The sequence below is a fragment of the Erpetoichthys calabaricus genome, chromosome 13, assembly GCF_900747795.2.
Source record: "Erpetoichthys calabaricus chromosome 13, fErpCal1.3, whole genome shotgun sequence".
Lineage (NCBI taxonomy): Eukaryota > Metazoa > Chordata > Cladistia > Polypteriformes > Polypteridae > Erpetoichthys > Erpetoichthys calabaricus.
The window spans coordinates 20216395-20234734 of NC_041406.2; the positions used below are offsets into that span (position 1 = coordinate 20216395).

General features: G+C 42.2%; 1 protein-coding gene across 7 annotated transcripts in view; it reads left to right on the plus strand.

The window, feature by feature from the left end:
• LOC114664022 (FH1/FH2 domain-containing protein 3-like) overlaps positions 1–18340 on the plus strand; it is a 722250-nt gene that overhangs the window by 43136 nt on the left and 660774 nt on the right. For all 7 annotated transcript variants that reach the window (XM_051935624.1, XM_051935621.1, XM_051935625.1 and 4 more), the window contains exon 2: positions 16172–16278. In XM_051935624.1, coding sequence (XP_051791584.1) covers positions 16172–16278 — 107 coding nt within the window. The remainder of the gene's footprint in view (positions 1–16171; positions 16279–18340) is intronic.

Here is an 18340-nt window from a genome sequence, read left to right on the forward strand (position 1 = left end):
ATATCCGTGCTGCGATTGCATTCACAAATGACTTCCATCCCATAATATACCTATAAATTCACAGTGATATCCATGCTGCGATTGCATTCACAAATGACTTCCATCCCATAATATAACTATAAATTCACAGTGATATCCATGCTGTGATTGCATTCACATATGACTTCCATCCCATAATTTACCTATAAATTCACAGTGATATCCATGCTGCGATTGCATTCACATACAACCTCCATCCCATAATATATCTTCATATTCAACAGTGATGTCCATGTTGGCTTTCATTCACACATGACTTCCATCCCATAATATGCCTGTAGATTCACTGTGATATCATTGCTACATTTGCATTCTCACATCACTTCCATCCCATAATATACTGTAAAGGACTACACACTTGGGCAGGCGTCCTGGCTGGGATGGAGCAAGGATTCCTCACCTGGATGGGAGGCCAGCCCATTGGAATCTCAGGAGGAAAGATAGGGCATTCCCTTACCTAGCCAGGAAGATGGCAGCAGATGCCAGTTTGGAGCGTCCTGGCATAGTCAGATCGAGGAACAATACCTGACCTCAAAGCCAGAGTGATAGAAAGATAGATAGGAAGATGGTCATGGCTCTTTGAACCCACCCGATACGTTAGGTGGAGTTGCCACCAGAGGATGCTGCTAGGGTCTGTGATCCCTTCTTTTGGGGAATTCCTCTCAACCCAGAAGTGCTTCTGTTGGAACTTGCTCTAGCATCAGAAGTACTCGCGGGTCTAAGATAAAGGAAGCGGCTCAATCTCATCTGGGCGAGGAGTTGGACAACATTCGCCTGGGTGGAGTGGAGGAACGAGAGAGAGAAGAGAGTATTGGTACAGAACCAACATACTCTATAAGACCCTTATTCTAAGGTACTTTTGTTAATAAGCCTGTTTTATTTGAACCATGGTCTTCTGTAGTGTGGTTGTGTTTGGGATTTGGGGGCCTTTAACACCCCCTACTGGTCACAGTGCCTATACATTCAAAGTCTTTTCCATGCTGCGTTTGCATTCACACATGACTTCCATCCCATAATACACCTATAAATTAACAGTGATGTTCCTGCTGCGTTCCTATTCACACTTGACTTCAATCCCATAATATACCTATAAATTCACTGTGGTGTCCATGCTGCGTTTGCACTCACACATGACCACCTTCCCATAATATACATGTGTAAATTCCTTGTGTTATCCATGCTGTGTTTTATTCACTGGTGGTCTCCATCCCATAATTTACATGTTACTTCCTATAACAGGCCCCTTGTGTTAAACTGGAGTGACTGGAGCTGCCCGTAAATATAAAAACATTCACAATACGTTGGTCATTTTCTTCTTGTCATCACGACTTCCATTCATGCTTTCCATTTCAGGGTTGTGCTCAGTCAGAGCTTATGGGCTTCATAGAGGAGGTGCCAGCTCATGTGAGGGCACATTAACCCACACAAACACACATAGCCGTACTGGGCCCAGTAAGAGTCTCCAGCTACCATAACATGGCAGCCTTCTCTATGTGGGTGGAACCTGAAAATCTCATGGAAATCAGCAGGAGCACCACTGGGAGAACATGTCAGCTCCACAGAGATGGTGGCGCGAGTCAGAATCAAGCCAGGGCTTCTGGAGATGGGTGGCAGCAATACTACTGTACCACCCTCTAATTGCCATTGACTTTTTTAGTTTTCTTTTTTTACGTGAAATGTGAGCCATCCAGCCACTGCCTGACCTGTACGCCCATTTGTGTGACCTAAATGACCCATAGGGCACCCTGTCCTGTCACTGTACACTCCTCGTTTTTTAAGCCCCCTTTATCATTCTTAGACATCCAATCCCCCATTGTTGTGTTCAGCTCTGTCTCTTGTGCTGCCATACTGATGGGGGGTTCTGTGGGGGGTGGGGTATAGAGAGGTCCCTCTTGGTGATTGGAGCTATTACATTGGAGGTTGGGGGGTGGTCCGCCTTGGAGTTTCAATTTCACTAGTAAACGACTGACTGCGAGGTGCTTGAAAACTACTGTTTACTTCTGGTACTGAGATTAATGGAATGGTGGTACCAATGGTGTTTTACAAGGGGTGGTTTCCTGGTATTTATTTAGTAATCATTGTGGCCTGCAGGGGGCACTCCAGGTGCCCAAACCATACACAGACAGACATCAGGAATAACTTTCAGCACAGTGCACGAATATTTTAGTGGGAAACGCTTCCCTTTCGTTCCCATAAGCAGCACAGTCCAATAGTGCAGCACCAGTAAGTAAAAATCACAGCACTTTGTCTACTCCTTGGATCTCTTTATCTCTCGGTCGCCTCCATTTCTCCACTGGCAAGCGTCGTCCTCTCCCTCAGGCTCCTGGAGTAGTGGCAGCTGGCTCCTTTTAAGCCGCACCCGGGAGCATTCCAGGTGGCCCATTAGCATGTTCCGGAAGTCTGATATAATAGGGCTCTGTAGCCTCTGCAGCTCCCCTGCGAAGCATCAACAGGGCTGCAGCGAACTCCAACTCCCAGCATGCCCTGTGGGAATCCATGGTGCCACAGCAACCCAGGGGGAGATAGTGCCCTGAACACGCTCTCTCCCCTGGTCCTTCCATCCAGCTGGTATACCGGCCGTGCACCATATACCACGCAACCCTACGCTGCCATTACTATCACCTGATGTCGGCGGACTTTCATCTCATTGTGTTTTACTTTTAGACCTGACTTGATGCCAGGGGGCTTCTAGAATTCTCTTGTCATTTTCCTTGGCCTTGATATATCTTGCTGTCAGTTGGCACGATTGCACAGTGGGTATTGCTGCTGCCTCTTGAATTCAGGATGCTGTGTGTTCAGATCCCACACCTGGCGACTTCCTGTGTGGAGTCTGCATGACCTCCCTCTCTCTGTGTGGATTTTGATGTTCTGATTGTCGTCATATAAGCAACCATCTAGTTCAAAAGAAATGAAGAATAACTTGCTACTGATGATAAATCAAAATAAGCATGAAAGTAGAAACAAAATAGTGCAAAAACTAAATCAAAAAATTGTGGAAAGAAATTAAGAGAAGAAAAGAAAAATATGTTAAATAAAGTGATTGTGGGCAGCATGGTGGCGCAGTGATAGTGCTGCTGCCTCGCAGTTAGGAGACCTGGGTTTGCTTCCCGGGTCCTCCCTGCATGGAGTTTGCATGTTCTCCCCGTGTCAGCGTGGGTTTCCTCCCACAGTCCAAAGACATGCATTGGCGATCCTAAATTTTCCCTAGTGTGTGCTTGGTGTGTGGGTGGGAATGTGCCCTGTGGTGGGCTGGCGCCCTGCCCGGGATTTGTTCCTGCCTTGCGCCCTGTGTTGGCTGGGATTGGCTCCAGCAGACCCCCGTGACCCTGTGTTAGGATATAGCGGGTTGGAAAATGACTGACTGACTGACTGACTAAAGTGAATATTGTATGAACAAATGAAGACAAGCTCTGTTGGCAATATCTTGGCAGGCGTATAATTATAGAGTAATAAAAAAGACAACAAATTGACAAAATATTAATAAACATGCAGATAGTGAACATTGCAAAATGTTCAAGAAAAGCAAATGAGGAAAAACATGGGACAAAGAGACGTATACAAAAAACAATGGTGGAAAATAAAAAGGAGATACAAAGAAGGTGACGTACAGGAGGAGTGCAGTTCACACATCACTGACTCTAGTATCACGTAATTCAAATAAACGGACAGGGAGACGACTTATAAAGTAAACAAGTTAAATGAGTAAAAACGAAAACTGTGGGGGGGGAAAAAGGATAATATAATACCTTAAAGATCAACATATCCACATTCAGAGCAAGTTTTGTTTTTCATTTTTCTTTTTTTCATGTTTTCTGCAGTTTGTAGACTCATTTATTGACTTAATTTTGCTCTCTTCTTTTGTTAATTTTTCTGCTTATTCTCAATTGGTGTTCTGGCTTTCATCCCACAAATGTTTCCATTAGGATAACTCGTAATGCATGTGAATGGGCCCTGCAGTGGTGTGACGTCTAATCCAGGGCTGTCCGATGATGTTGGCACAAGCTCATGCCCTCCAGCACTGGAAATGTTTAGTTATGTCATATTCTTGCTGTGTAAGATGGGCTAAAATCTGAGTAATCAACATAGACCTCAGTGTTGACATTTACAGTGCACCATCTATTGAAATGTATTTTGTGAGGCATGTCATAATAAAAAAAATACATTTTTCATTCCAACAGATGGTACATCACAAACATTTCTAGTAATAAAATGCATTGTATTTGTCATTTCAACAGTTGGCGCACCACAAACATTAGTACTGCTTTTACGAATCCCATAACAAGTGGAATATAACAGAGACATAGAAACCTGACATACACTCAGACCCTTGTTCTTTTGTGAAGGTGGATGAGCTGATTTGTGTCTGTCTGGCAGTCTCTTTGTGTTAGTTGTATTCAGCATTAATTTCTGCAGTGTAGTGTGTCCATCCAGTTGGCACATCTCTGTGATATGCCACTAGCTGTGCTACCCATCTAAGATGGGTTAAAATCGAAGCAATCAACGTAGACCTCAGGGATAACGTTTGCAGGGTGCAATCTATCAGGATGTATTTTATAATGCATGTAGGAATTAAATGTATTGCATTTTTCATTGTATCAGATGAGGTATCACACACATTTGTAGTAATAAAATGCATTGCATTTGTCATTCCAACAGATGGTGCTTCACAAATATTTGTAGTAGTAATATGCTTTGCATTTTTCATTCCAACAGATGGAGTATCATAAACATTTGTACCGCTTTTATAACAGAGACCTAGCAACAGATACACAGACACACACACACTTGTCATTTTATTAAGGTAGATAAACTGATTTTTGTCCATCCAGCTGTTACTCAGTGTTGGATGTATTCAGCATTAATGTCTGCAGTGTAGTGTGTCCATCCAGTTTCTAGGTCTCTGTTGTGTGCCAATAGCTGTGCTAACCATCTAAGGTGGATATGAAATCTAAGTAGTCAACATAGACCTCAGGGGTAATGTTTGCAGTGCACTATCTATTGGAATGTGTTTTGTAATGCGTGTAGCAATAAAGTGCATTGTATGTTTCATTCCAACAGATGACGCATCACAAACATTTGTAGTAGTAAAATGCATTGCATTTTTCATTCCAACAGATGGCACTTCATGCACATTTGTACCGTTTTTACAAATCCCATACCAAATGACATACAGTATGTATGTATAATTAATGCATTTAGTGTTGTTTGCTTTAAATTAAGTTCATGTGCTATTAGAAACAAATGAAAAAGAAATATGGTGCAGAGTTCAAAGAGGAAGGTTTGCATTAGTTATATCTTTCAGCCATGTGAATGGCGCTCTGTGTGTGTGCATGTGTGTGTGTGTGTGTTGGCACCATTTGTTTTCTGGCTCGCCTCACTTTCATTAGTTTTTGCATATGATAACGAGATGTCTGAGGAAAACAAAACAGGACTCGGCTTTAAGGGCAAATCCACATGTTTACAGTTGCTAAGCAACAGGCTGCTCAGCATGGGTGGGGGCTGGGGTGCCAGTATTGTGGGGCAGTGAGACTGAGGCCGACACAGAGGCACTTATAGCCCTCCCTTAACCCGGAATATCACAGGCTAAAGCGCAGCACCCTTGGAAACGAGTCCAAAACGTTTTGTTCCTGCCTTCCTCATACCAGAATGTAACTAAAGCCGGCTCAGAGGCAGAAGGCACTTTATATTCCCCCTTACGTCTCTTTTTGTTTGCCTCACAATTGCAGCTCCTTCACAAAAGCCTAAGTATTACAATGTAACAAAAATGCCGGTTTTACAGTATATAGTGGTGTAACTATAAGGAGTGAGAACAGGGCAGGGCAATGGCACCAGGACACACAGTGACTGTCTGGTTGTCGTTTCAAACTTCTTTATTAATTACATGCTTGCCTACCTGACAGCAGAGTGAAAAGATTACTGAGTTTATGGTTCCCAGCACTCCATATAGCTTAGTTGTGACATTTTCGGTGGCTTGTATGCTTGGCATTTCTCAATCATGGTGGTCATTTTTTAATTGGATTTTATTTAATTTCACATGTTGGTGTTGGGCGGCACGGTGGCGCAGTGGGTAGCGCTGCTGCCTCGCAGTTGGGTGATCTGGGGACCTGGGTTCGCTTCCCGGGTCATCCCTGCGTGGAGTTTTGCATGTTCTCCCCGTGTCTGCGTGGGTTTCCTCCGGGCGCTCCGGTTTCCTCCCACAGTCCAAAGACATGCAGGTTAGGTGGATTGGCGATTCTAAATTGGCCCTAGTGTGTGCTTGGTGTGTGGGTGTGTTTGTGTGTGTGTCCTGCGGTGGGTTGGCACCCTGCCCGGGATTGGTTCCTGCCTTGTGCCCTGTGTTGGCTGGGATTGGCTCCAGCAGACCCCCGTGACCCTGTGTTCGGATTTAGCGGGTTGGAAAATGGATGGATGGATGGATGGATGGATGTTGGTGTTGCTAATTGATTGATTTGCCCCAGGGCCAATCAGATTCTGGATATGCTGCTGGTGACCTCCTATAATGAGCACCAGCTCAAGACTCTTTATCGTTATAGGATAGATCGGCGGCTTCCATATTTCTACAGGGTAAGCACTGGCAGGGGTGACTCGGAAAGTCAAAAGTGTTTACAGTCCGATACTTTAGCCACTAGGGGGCCACACTGCCAACATGAAAAAAGTGCTATTCAAGTCAAGTCAAGCTTACTGCCCTGCCCAGTATGTGGTGCAGCAAAATTCTTATTACATTGAATTTGATTAAAATTAAAAGGTGTTTTTATATATCTGTAATAAGGTAATTTCTATTATTCAGGGTCACACAGTGGGACACAACATCACAATTACGCTGTATGCTTTTGCTAATGAGGGCCACAATCCCTACGTGAAATGACTGAAATCAGCTGCTGCTTTTATCAACACCCCACTGTTCAGTATGGGTGCCAGTGTCATAATTCTGAGTTAATACAGGTGTACTACTGTTTGTTTAAGTGTATGCACCGTGTCCTGGGAGATTATCAAGAGAGGCTTCCATCGATGCAGAAGATAAGGAACTGTTGATACGTCTTATGTGTTCTAAATGGCTTCTTCTTTCAGTCCTGTCAAAGTCATTATGTCTGTTATGAGTTCTGCTGGTTCATATTGAGCAAGCTAAACAGTTCCATTTTGGTAACACATTCTTTTGTTTTCAGTGTGAAGAAGTATTGGACAAAAGAGAGCACATAGCCCATCTAACTTTTGGAAGCAGCGCTCTTCAACCAGACATCGATACGAGCATGGAAAAGTAGTGTTTACGTGGGCGGAAGCTGCAAATATTGGACAATCTCCTCATTTGCCGTCATTCGTTTACTGTGTTGTTGTCACTGTTGTCACTGCATTCTGTATGTTGAAGGAGGTCTGCCGCGTCGAGAAGCCATAGTATTAGCTAGTTGTTCAATTCAGGCTTACCTCTCACTTTGTTATGTGCTTCTTTCATCTTAACGTGGATTGATGCTTGGGAGATGTTGCCACTGGAGTTCTTTTTTCGCACCATCACAATCTGTAGCACTGTACGTATTTTGCAATCATAATGATCACTTTGGTGAAAGGACAAGAGCACAGGTCAGTCTGGGCAGGCATTTGCCTGTCTTTGTCATGTGTGCACTCTGTATACCCTGCTTGACACTCAGCAGATGGCCTGCTGTTCTTTTGCTTCTTCCAATGGGTGACCTCGGCAATCTGCTTCATATTCAGCAGATGTCTGTACTGTTTTTTTTTTCTCTTGAGCAGTTTACTGTAAGAAAGACACAAACTCCAATAACTTTGCAGAGGTTGCTGAAACCCAACTTTTTTTACGCCACCAGCACGTATCATGTCATAATGCTTTTGATTAAGACCAAAATCGAGGTTCTAGGCCAAGTGGTTTGTGAGTAATCACATGACAGACACAACCCTTAGCATTTTAAATATCTATCTATCTATCTATCTATCTATCTATCTATCTATCTATCTATCTATCTATCTATCTATCTAAAGAGATCCATAGGTAGATTGTGATATGCATGCATGCCCTGTTTTGGGATACTTGCACATGTTACGGTATTCCTGACATATTCCAAGGTGTCACAGACATTCCAGCTCAGTATCTCTACTTTCTATCTTGACTTCACAGTTCCTATGGCGACTGCTTGTTTGAAGGCCAGTGAAAGCCTCATAAAGTGCAAGTCTGCCTGCAGGGGAGGCCACCAAAGACGAGCAAATGTTGTGGTTTCCTTAGACACAGAAAGGAAGTCACAGAATACAATGGCACTGCACCGACGAGGAACTCAATTACCAGTTAGGCTGCTGACCATCGGCAGGGAGACCTCCTCAGTGTCTTATCTTGTGATTACGCCATTTGCCTGCCACTTAAGCGTTGAACTGCTCCTGTGTGTCTGTTGCTGCCCTGCAGGGGTATCCCTGCCATTTGCAGCAATATTAAACACTGTTTATTTTTTTTTTTATAGTTCCTTGTTTTCTTTTCATTTACTGTTAACTCTTAGGTTGCTGCAGGATTGTTTTACTAATTAGTTAGGTGTGGTGTCCTTGTTTCATTCATTTAAGGTGTAGTCACGGTTGCCTCCAGGGATGTAATAGAGCTTGACCGAAGTGTGTGATGGGCTCTTTTTAATTATTTGATGCATCCTTCCTTCTTCAGCAGGGAAGCCTTACACTGATACATTTTCTAGTTATGGGCTAATTGTTTATCAGTTAACATTTCTTTTATACAGTGCCTTTCACGGTAAGTGGTCACATTACAAGAATTTACTTCACAAGTTGAAACAAATTATTGGCAATACAGGGGTCCCCCTTGTAGTCTTGTATGTGTTGTTCTAAATATACTGATTAGCAGCCTGTTGAAACATTTTGATATTCTTCACTTATTTATTGGGGCGCATAGCCTGAAATCGAGGCTGTCCCTGTCACCTGGCCATCTGGCCAATGTAGTGAAATAGTGAATGACAGTAATCTGCAGGTAATGGAGCTGCGAGCTTGGGGTAGTGTATGGTAAATATACCGCGTCAATGTTAATTTGCTCTGTGCACAGTGGCTTACACACCACAAGGTGCTTCATTCATATCTAGATAACTTTTTGTTTTCCTTGCTTGCATTTCATACTTTTGTGGTTAGTAAGATCATTTAGCATACCTGTTACAATTTAAAGCATCGGGAGGAGAAAGAAGACACATGTGGGTGTTTCTGTGTGCGCCAAGCTGGACTTGCCGATAGAGTAATGCCCACCCACCCGCCGGTCTATGACCACAAACAGCCAGTGTCAGTGGCTTCCTACCCCACACACTCACAGTCTGCTGGTGTTTCGTTAACTTGTACAGTACTGGGGATCTGTTTGTTATCGGTGGCGACTGTCAGAGGTAAAAAAGAGGAATATCTATCAATCTATCGGGAGGAGGAAGAAGACGTGTGTGGGGGTTTCGGTGCTCACCAAGCTAGACTTGCCAATAGAGTAATGCCTGCTCACCCACCAGTCCATGACCACAAACAGCCAGTGTCAGTGGCTTCCTACCCCACACACTCACAGTCTGCTGGTGTTTCGTTAACTTGTACAGTACTGGGGATCTGTTTGTCATCGATGGCAACTGTCAAAGGTAGAAAAGAGGAACATTTACAAAATATGCAAGTTGGAGTAACTGCTGTCGAGGTAAACAGTAAACTAATTCACGCTTGAAGTCGCACAGAACGTTTCTCCATTGTAAAGCAGACTAGCTTCCAAATTCACCAATATTTTTCAATGGGAGATTTTATAATTTTAAAACTGGTGTTGCAGATGACCAGGGGTTCTAGCTGGGTGGGATGCCAGCTGGATGGAAGGACTAGGGGAAAGAATATTTTCAGGGCATTATCTCCCCCGGGATGCTGGAGGGCAGCCCCTCTGGGTTGCTGTGGCACCACGGATTCCTGTAGAGCATTCTGGAAGTTGGAGTTCACTGCAGCCCTGTTGGGTTTCATAGGTGCCGCCAGGTGGAGTCGCGGAGGCTACAGAGCTCTATTATGTTGGGGACACCTGGGAGTATTTCCAGAACATGCTAATGGGCCACCTTAAAAGGAGCCAGCTGCCACTACTCCAGGAGCCAGAGTTGGGAGGGAGAGGATGATGCTTGCAGGAGGAGGAGTGGAGGCAACCGAGAAAAGGAGAAAGCCAAGAAGAAGGCAAAGAAAGTGCTGTAAAATGTACTGTACTGTGCTGTGCAAGTGAGAAGCTGAGAGTATTCTGAGAGTATTCTTACTTCAACTCATTAGACAGCACAGGGTACTTTGGGTAGTCATAACTTAATCAAAAGAATAATGAAAAATAAAATACTAAAAAAACATAATTTATTAACACAGTGGTCTCAAACTCCTGTCCTGGAGGGCCACAGTAGCTGCAGGTTTTCATTCTAACCCTTTTCTTAATTGGAAACCAGTTTTTGCTGCTAATTAACTCCTCTTAATTTCATTTTAATGGACTTGTTTTTAAGATTTGTTCCCCTGAATTTCCCCTGTGAATTGCTTCATTTCTTTCCTTAAATGGCTTTCAAACAGAAATGAAATGTGAAGAGAGTGAGCCAACAGAAGACCAACTAAGTCAGAGCCTCAGACTCCAACCAATTTCACTCCAACTGGTTGCTTAATTAGGCTCTGATTCTTGTTGTTCATTAAACCTGTTCTTTAATTGTATGACTTATCACTGCTCTTGTTGTCCAATAGCAGACATTTCCAAAATTGTTGATTTTCTCTTTTCTAAGAGCTCTGGTCAAATGTTTTGTGGACCTGAGCAGATGAACATTCCTGAGACTTTCAGATATTGTACGATGGTCACAGTTTGCTGCTCATGTTTTGGCTCATTTTGTATCTTGTTACTGTTTGGCTGCTAATTAAGGAAAAAGAAACAATTAAGGGGTCTGAGTCTTCAAAAGCGAGTCAATTAAAATGAATTCAAAAGAAGTTAATTAGGAGCAGAAACAGGTCACTAATTAAGAAAAATGTTAGAATGAAAACCTGCAGCCACTGTGGCCCTCCAAGACTGGAGTTTGAGACCCCTGTATTAACAGGTTATATAAATGAGTAGGAATGAGGAGCACAATGTCCAACCTAATAACTAATGCTATCGTCTGATGGGCGAGAAGGAGAAGAAATCAAAAACTTTAGTCAGTGGGATGTTGGAGAAAATAAACCATTGTGGGTTCCAAGGCCACAAGCTCCCCTTGGGTCACGGGACAGTGTATAAATGTGTCACCATAAACAGGATTCTCTTCTGGAGCTGTCTTCACCTTCCAGCATCATGTATGGCTACAGGGTACTTTGGCCAGGTGGCAATGGCAAACAGCGCCAGAAAAATAGAAAACACAAAAGCAAGGATTAGTGATCAGTCTATAAAACAACATTTTATGACAAGAACCTATTTCTACTCCTCCTCCTCGTCTCACATATGAGGATAGGCTATTAATTTCTTACAAGATCAACAAAATGCCAAGTTAAAGAGGTGGGCATTTGTAGTTTTTGGAAGTGTTCACCTGTACTGACTCTGGCATCTCTCTCCGAGCTGCCTGTTACTCGTGTTTTCCTCATCACTGCACCATCATGCACTCAGGACAACACTCCATGTTTTTGTTGCTCCTTCTTGCCTCAAGTTCTGGTGCTCTGAATCACAAAGCCAGGCGCTGCATACTTTCCTAATAATCCCCGAAGGATCGCCAAGGCCAGAGGAGCTGGCAAGCTGAGGCTGACACCCAGCACAGCCGAAACCCACAATCTACTGGCGACTCGACTCGCCCTGCTCCGCTTATGGGTTTGACCACATGAACCACTCAGGAACTTTCTCAGTCAAGAATTCCGATTAAAAAAAAAAATAATAAAAAAATGTGTGTATATATATATATAATATATATATATATATATATATATACCGTATATATATATATATATATATACATATACTGTACATACTTGTAGTAGGCGTGAACTGATAGAGTAACCGTTGCTGATTTCAAGTACTTCATAATGCTTCATGAGTAATAATTTAATTCACTTTACATATGAACATACAGTATATTCCTGTTTTGTTTACCCTTTTTCGTTTATGCAATCAGGCGGCATGATGGCAGAGTGTCTCATCTGATCCATCGTTCTGTTACTCTCTGTGGGATTTGCACAGTTTCCCCTTGCACTGGGTTTTCTTCCAACATCCCCCAGATGTGCACATTTGGTTAATTGACAGTGCCAAATTAGCCCCCTGTGTGTTTGAATGAGTGTTCCCTAAGACGGCCTGGCACTCAGTCAAGGATTGCACCCTGCCAATCGCCTAATGCTGCTAAGTACCCTGATTTGTGCTCACTGTTGCATTAGCATTTTTTATTAGCATATTTTAATTTATGCATATTTTTTTTAATTCCATTAGCCAGTCCAAGCAGCAGCATTTCCATTTTATATTCATTTAATTAGCTGACGCTGGTATTCTAAGCAACTTACAGAACAGGTCAACATCACTCTGGAGACTGCCTTGGAACAAAAGGGACAGCATCAGGTTCACAGTGGGGTCTAAAGCCAGCAGTGGGCACAAGTCCATCACAGGCCACATCCACACATCATATCTTTCTATCCATCTTATTCCAAGTGTCTGTGGTTCTCTGTGTAAAGCGAAACCTACAAATGTTTGTGCAAAATTCACCCTTACCAAGTTTCCAACTGTGTCCCAGTGTTCTTGATGAACTCATTTTAAAATAACTGTCTCGATCCACTGGACTAATTCCTGTCATAATTTTAAACACTTCAATCAGGTCTCCTCTTAATCTTCTTTTGCTTAAACTGTAAAGGCTCAGCTCTTTTAATCTTTCCTCATAACTCATCCCCTGTAGTCCTGGAATCAACCTAGTCGCTCTTCTCTGGACGTTTTCTAGTGCTGCTATGTCCTCTTTGTAGTTCTTTTGTAGTTATATGCCATTTGTTATGGGATTTGTAAAAGCAGTGTTAATGTTTGTGATGTGCCCCCTGTTGGAATGACAAATGTAATGCAGTTTACTACTACGAATATTTGAGATGTGCCATCTGTTGGAAGGAAAGAGACATAGCAACAGACACACATCCTTTAATTAAGGTGCATTATAATTAATATCTATTATATAGCACTTTATGTATATATGTTTTAAAAGGGTACAAGACAAAGGGAGCTCCATTGGGACCCCTTAATAATAATATTATTATTATTATTATTATTAATTCTTTGCATTTATATAGCGCTTTTCTCACTACTCAAAGTGCTCAGCAATTGCAGGTTAAGGGCCTTGCTCAAGGGCCCAACAGAGCAGAATCCCTATGGCATTTACGGGAATCGAACCGGCAACCTTCCGATTTCCAGTGCAGATCCTTAGCCTCAGAGCCACCACTCCGCCTATCCAATTAATATCCTGGATTGAAAAAAAAAATAACAAAAGAAAACCCCACAAATCTCTGCTCCAGAGACTGTTCAAAGAGTGTGTTTAGGATCAGAGCTCTGCCCTCTTCTGAACGAGGTTCAGCTGTGAATGATGACTTCCAGTGGTGCAGGCCTTTAAGTACCGGGCAAACCGGAAGGAGTGGGGCTTGACTTAGGTCACTTCCACTGGAAGTGATGGCAACACATCTTCCAGGAGCTTCTTGTCAATTCCAGGGAGAACAGAAGCCATGTTTAGGATGGTGTTTCACTCCTTGTCATCCCTCTGTAAGAACCTGGATCCAGACCTGTGAGACACTCCCCAGGGTTACATATGTGACAATGTATTATGTGTGTATACAGGGTGAGTCAAAATTCTGTTAACACTAATGGATTATTTTTATCGCAACCATACCTTTCCAGGTCGATGGATAGGTCATGGTGGACCATTGCCATGGCCTCCACACTCCCCTGATTTGACCACCTATGATTTCTGGTTATGGGGTATGGTGAAGGAGCATATGTATAGCAGGAAAGTTTGTGATATTAATGACCTGAAGGGCCAAATATGGACTGTGTTATTATCTATTCCCTGCAAAATTTGTGTCCGGGCTTTAAATGGTGCTGTTGCTCATTGTTTTTTTGTGTGTTGAACATGATGGCGAACAGGATGAGATATTCCTGTCAATCATCTTGCATATATTGAAGTATGCTTTGTGAATAAATTGTTTCCGCCATACAAATGTTATATAAATATTAGGGGGCTTCGCCCCCTGCTCGCTTCGCTTGCCAACCCCCGTGTTTGGTTTTCCGAATACACACTTTTAAGATTTTTTTCTTTGAATTGTTGCTATTTCATTAGTTTCACTTTTATTTCAGAACTTCTGTAAAAACAATATTTGGAATCTTTTGAGTCCCAATATGCTGAATCTTTTAAATGAGGTCAGTGAGACACGTGTTTAATGACTTTGTACCATAATTCAGGATAGGTTTCTCTGTTTGGAATTTCAACACAGACAAAGCGATCCACATCATCAGCAGTTAATCATTTTTTTTTGCAAAGTAACCAATAAATGCATGTGAGGTAAAACACATTTTTGAAATTCTCTGACTTAAACTTCAAAGCCTTACAATATTTCCATACTTCTGACATATCACCTGTCCATATATTCGATCTCTATTCGCCTTTTCATTATTTCTCCGAGTAATAATTCCTCTTTTTTTGCGTTAATGTGATGTTTGCTTTCTTTTTTTGACAACTGTCGTTTTTTTCTGCTTTCATATTCTGTATCTTGCTCTGCATGTGTTTTGCGCCTATGTTTTTTTTGAGTCAATGAAAACTGGAATTCAGAAATCTCTAACTTGCTCTGCATGTGTTTGGCCCCCTTTGTTTTTTAACATCTTTATGACGTTTTACTTTGTTTTCTACTCTTGTCTTTTATTTCTGACCTCGCTTTGTCCTGCTTTTGTTTCAATGACACCTGGTCCATGGTGATTATTTTCCCTTTTTCAAGTAATAATTTCCGTTTGTTTGTGCTACTGCGATCTTTGCTTTCTTTTTTTTTATACTTTGTAATTTTCCTACTTTCATATTCTTTAACTTTCTCCACATGTGTATCGCGCCGTTTTTTTTTATTTTAGCCTTTCGAATTCCACTGCTTTCATAATCTCTAACCTGCTCTGCATGTGTAAAGTGCCAACATTTTTGAACGTATTTATGAAATTTTACTTTGGCTTTTACTCTTTGTCTTTTAATTCTTAGCCCGATTGGACATGCTTTGTTTCAATTCCACTTGTTCCAAGCTGATTATTACTTTCCTTATTTTCTGAATTTGCACCTCGATTATTCTTTTTCTTTTTTGCTCTTTTTTCTCTCCAACACTTTTGAGTCTCTTTTCTCCGCGCTGCTTTCTTCTTCGCTTAGTCGTCAACGTTTCATTTATAACGTGTTGTCCTTATACGCTTTATATGCACTGAGACCCTGGGTCTCTGTGTGCTCAAAGCCTTTACATGACTGAATGTTTTGCTGCCCGTGCTCCTATTTGGTTGTAAGTAGGGCGTGTCTTGCAAGAATCTCATGTTCTACGTCATCGTAAGACGGTCCTGGGTCAATCTCTTGGCACAAAGCCTCATGTTTAAGGTCCCCGCGAAACGCTCCGTTTCCAAACTCTTTCGTGTCGCAGGTCTTTTAAGTGTATTCCGTGATCTTAATGTGAAGATCACGTCTCGTCTCCCGTCTTTCTCTCCCAGGATTTTTTTTATGATAGAGAGATATACAATATATTATGTATAAATATAGAAATATGTACAAAACTTTGTATAGTATCTCTTATATATTTTTTATCCATATATCATTCTTAGTGGACAGTGGTTGGAGCCTCCTGCTCCATTGGCACACTTCTTTGGCTAATCAGACCATTGGCCCCTTTTATCTCCCAGCATCTGATTAATTCAAGGCTGTACATTAAAGTCCAGGAATGGACCACACTGTGACCCACATGGCACATACCTGTTACAGAATCTGAAGATCGGTTCAGCCGTCTGTGTCTGCTGCCACTTGCATGCTTTGCTTCACCTTGTGCTGCATTGCCCTTCAGTCTCCTAATATGCTTTGTGATATGGCGCCTTGCACTAAAGAAGCAGACTGGGCGATCGCTATCAGCTAATGTCCAACACATTGGTTCTTCTTTTATGTTTCCATGGTAGTCCTAATTCTAATTCTTTGTCTGATTACAGCTTGATGACTGCACCCTGCAGCTTTCTCACAATGGAACCTATTTGGATTTGGAGTCTACACTGGCCGAGCAGAAGGATGAACTGGAAGGATTTCAGGAAGATGCAGGGTAAGATATATGTGTTCAACTTTAAACTCAGCAGTTTGAAAGTATGGAGGAGACATTGGTATTGCTGTGTGTAAAGCAAAGATTTACACAAATTGGAGTTTTTACCTGTTGGGTAGCACTTGTTGAGTGAAGAGTTCCTTATTATCTTGTGCTAGAGGAAGATGTGGAACAGATGTGAGTTCCCACAGGCGGAAGGATGTGTCTAGGAGGGGTTGGTAGTGCTGGGGAAACTGCTCGAAAGTACAAGAAGAAGGTGGCCACGGGTAGCATTGGCCGTCTAGCAGTGTCCGTGGTGTGTCCCATAGTTATGCCATTCTGAAATGCTGTTCATTTAGTAGAGTGGCACTGAGGCAATTTATGAACTAGGGTTCAAACCCTGGCTCAGACTGTGTTTATTGTTCACATTGCTGTATCTGCATATTTTTTTATCTAAATATTGCTAATCACCACCACTCCCCTCCGTATTGCAAAGACACACAGAAGAGACAATGAACCCATTGTGGGTGTGTACAAGTCTGTCTTTCTCAAAGTGTCCTTACCCTCTGTCTTATAGTGCCTAGCAACATTTGATGCCTACAGAAACAAAATGACAGCGCGGTAAACTATTAATAAAATCAACACGCTAGAAATCAGGATTCAGAATATGAAATCGTTACATCATCTTTTACCATGAGAATTAAAGTAATGGTGTTCCGTATAGTGACGGTGAACGGTTCATTCTTTTTTTATGACTCTTTTGAGTGAATCATGGGAATCGATTCACAAAGAGATGAATTGACTCAGTAGAGTTCAATGGGGTGCTAAAGTGCATGTGTGATGCTGTCGGCCCGTTTCATTTAGATGTTTAAAGCATTGCCCGTCTGATTCAGGATTCTTTCAAACTTCAACTACAACAACACTGCCACTGATCAGTCTCTCTTTATACAAGGACAAAACAGTAGCAACACCTCATTAGAATGTATTGTTTGTTTAGTGTTATTTGTTGTTGAGATTGTTTTAAACAGAATATTTAAACATGATAATAAACTAATATGGTTATGTTCCTTTATATGTTCAATAAACTACAGTAATCCCTCGCTATATCGCGCTTCGCCTTTCGCGGCTTCACTCCATCGCGGATTTTATATGTAAGCATATTTAAATGTATATCGCAGATTTTTCGCTGCTTCGCGGGTTTCTGCGGACAATGGGTCTTTTAATTTCTGGTACATGCTTCCTCAGTTGGTTTGCCCAGTTGATTTCATACAAGGGACGCTATTGGCAGATGGCTGAGAAGCTACCCAGCTTACTTTTCTCTGTCTCTCTTGCACTGACTTTCTCTGATCCTGACGTAGGGGTTGTGAGCAGGGGGGCTGTTCGCACACCTAGACGATACAGACGCTCGTCTAAAAATGCTGAAAGATTATCTTCACGTTGCTATCTTTTGTGCAGCTGCTTCCTGAAACACATGCTGCACGGTGCTTCGCATACTTAAAAGCTCGAAGGGCACGCATTGATTTTTGATTGAAAAACAAACTCTGTCTCTCTCTCTCTCTCTCTCTCTTTGTCTGCTCCTGACGGAGGGGGTGTGAGCTGCCGCCTTCAACAGCTTTGTGCTGCGGTGCTTCGCATACTTAAAAGCAGCCCTATTGATTTGTTTGCTTTTCTCTATCTCTGTGACAGCCTGTGCTCCTGACACGTACTCCTTTGAAGAGGAAGATATGTTTGCATTCTTTTACTTGTGAGACGGAACTGTCATCTCTGTCTTGTCATGGAGCACAGTTTAAACTTTTGAAAAAGAGACAAATGTTTGTTTGCAGTGTTTGAATAACATTCCTGTCTCTCTACAACCTCCTGTGTTTTTGCGCAAATCTGTGACCCAAGCATGACAATATAAAAATAACTATATAAACATATGGTTTCTACTTCGCGGATTTTCTTATTTCGCGGGTGGCTCTGGAACGCAACCCCCGCGATGGAGGAGGGATTACTGTAGTCATAAAAAACTGAGTCTTGTAAAAATTACTCTAATTTATAACTTTTTTGTTATATACACATTTTACGGCTCATTGAATGCACTGAG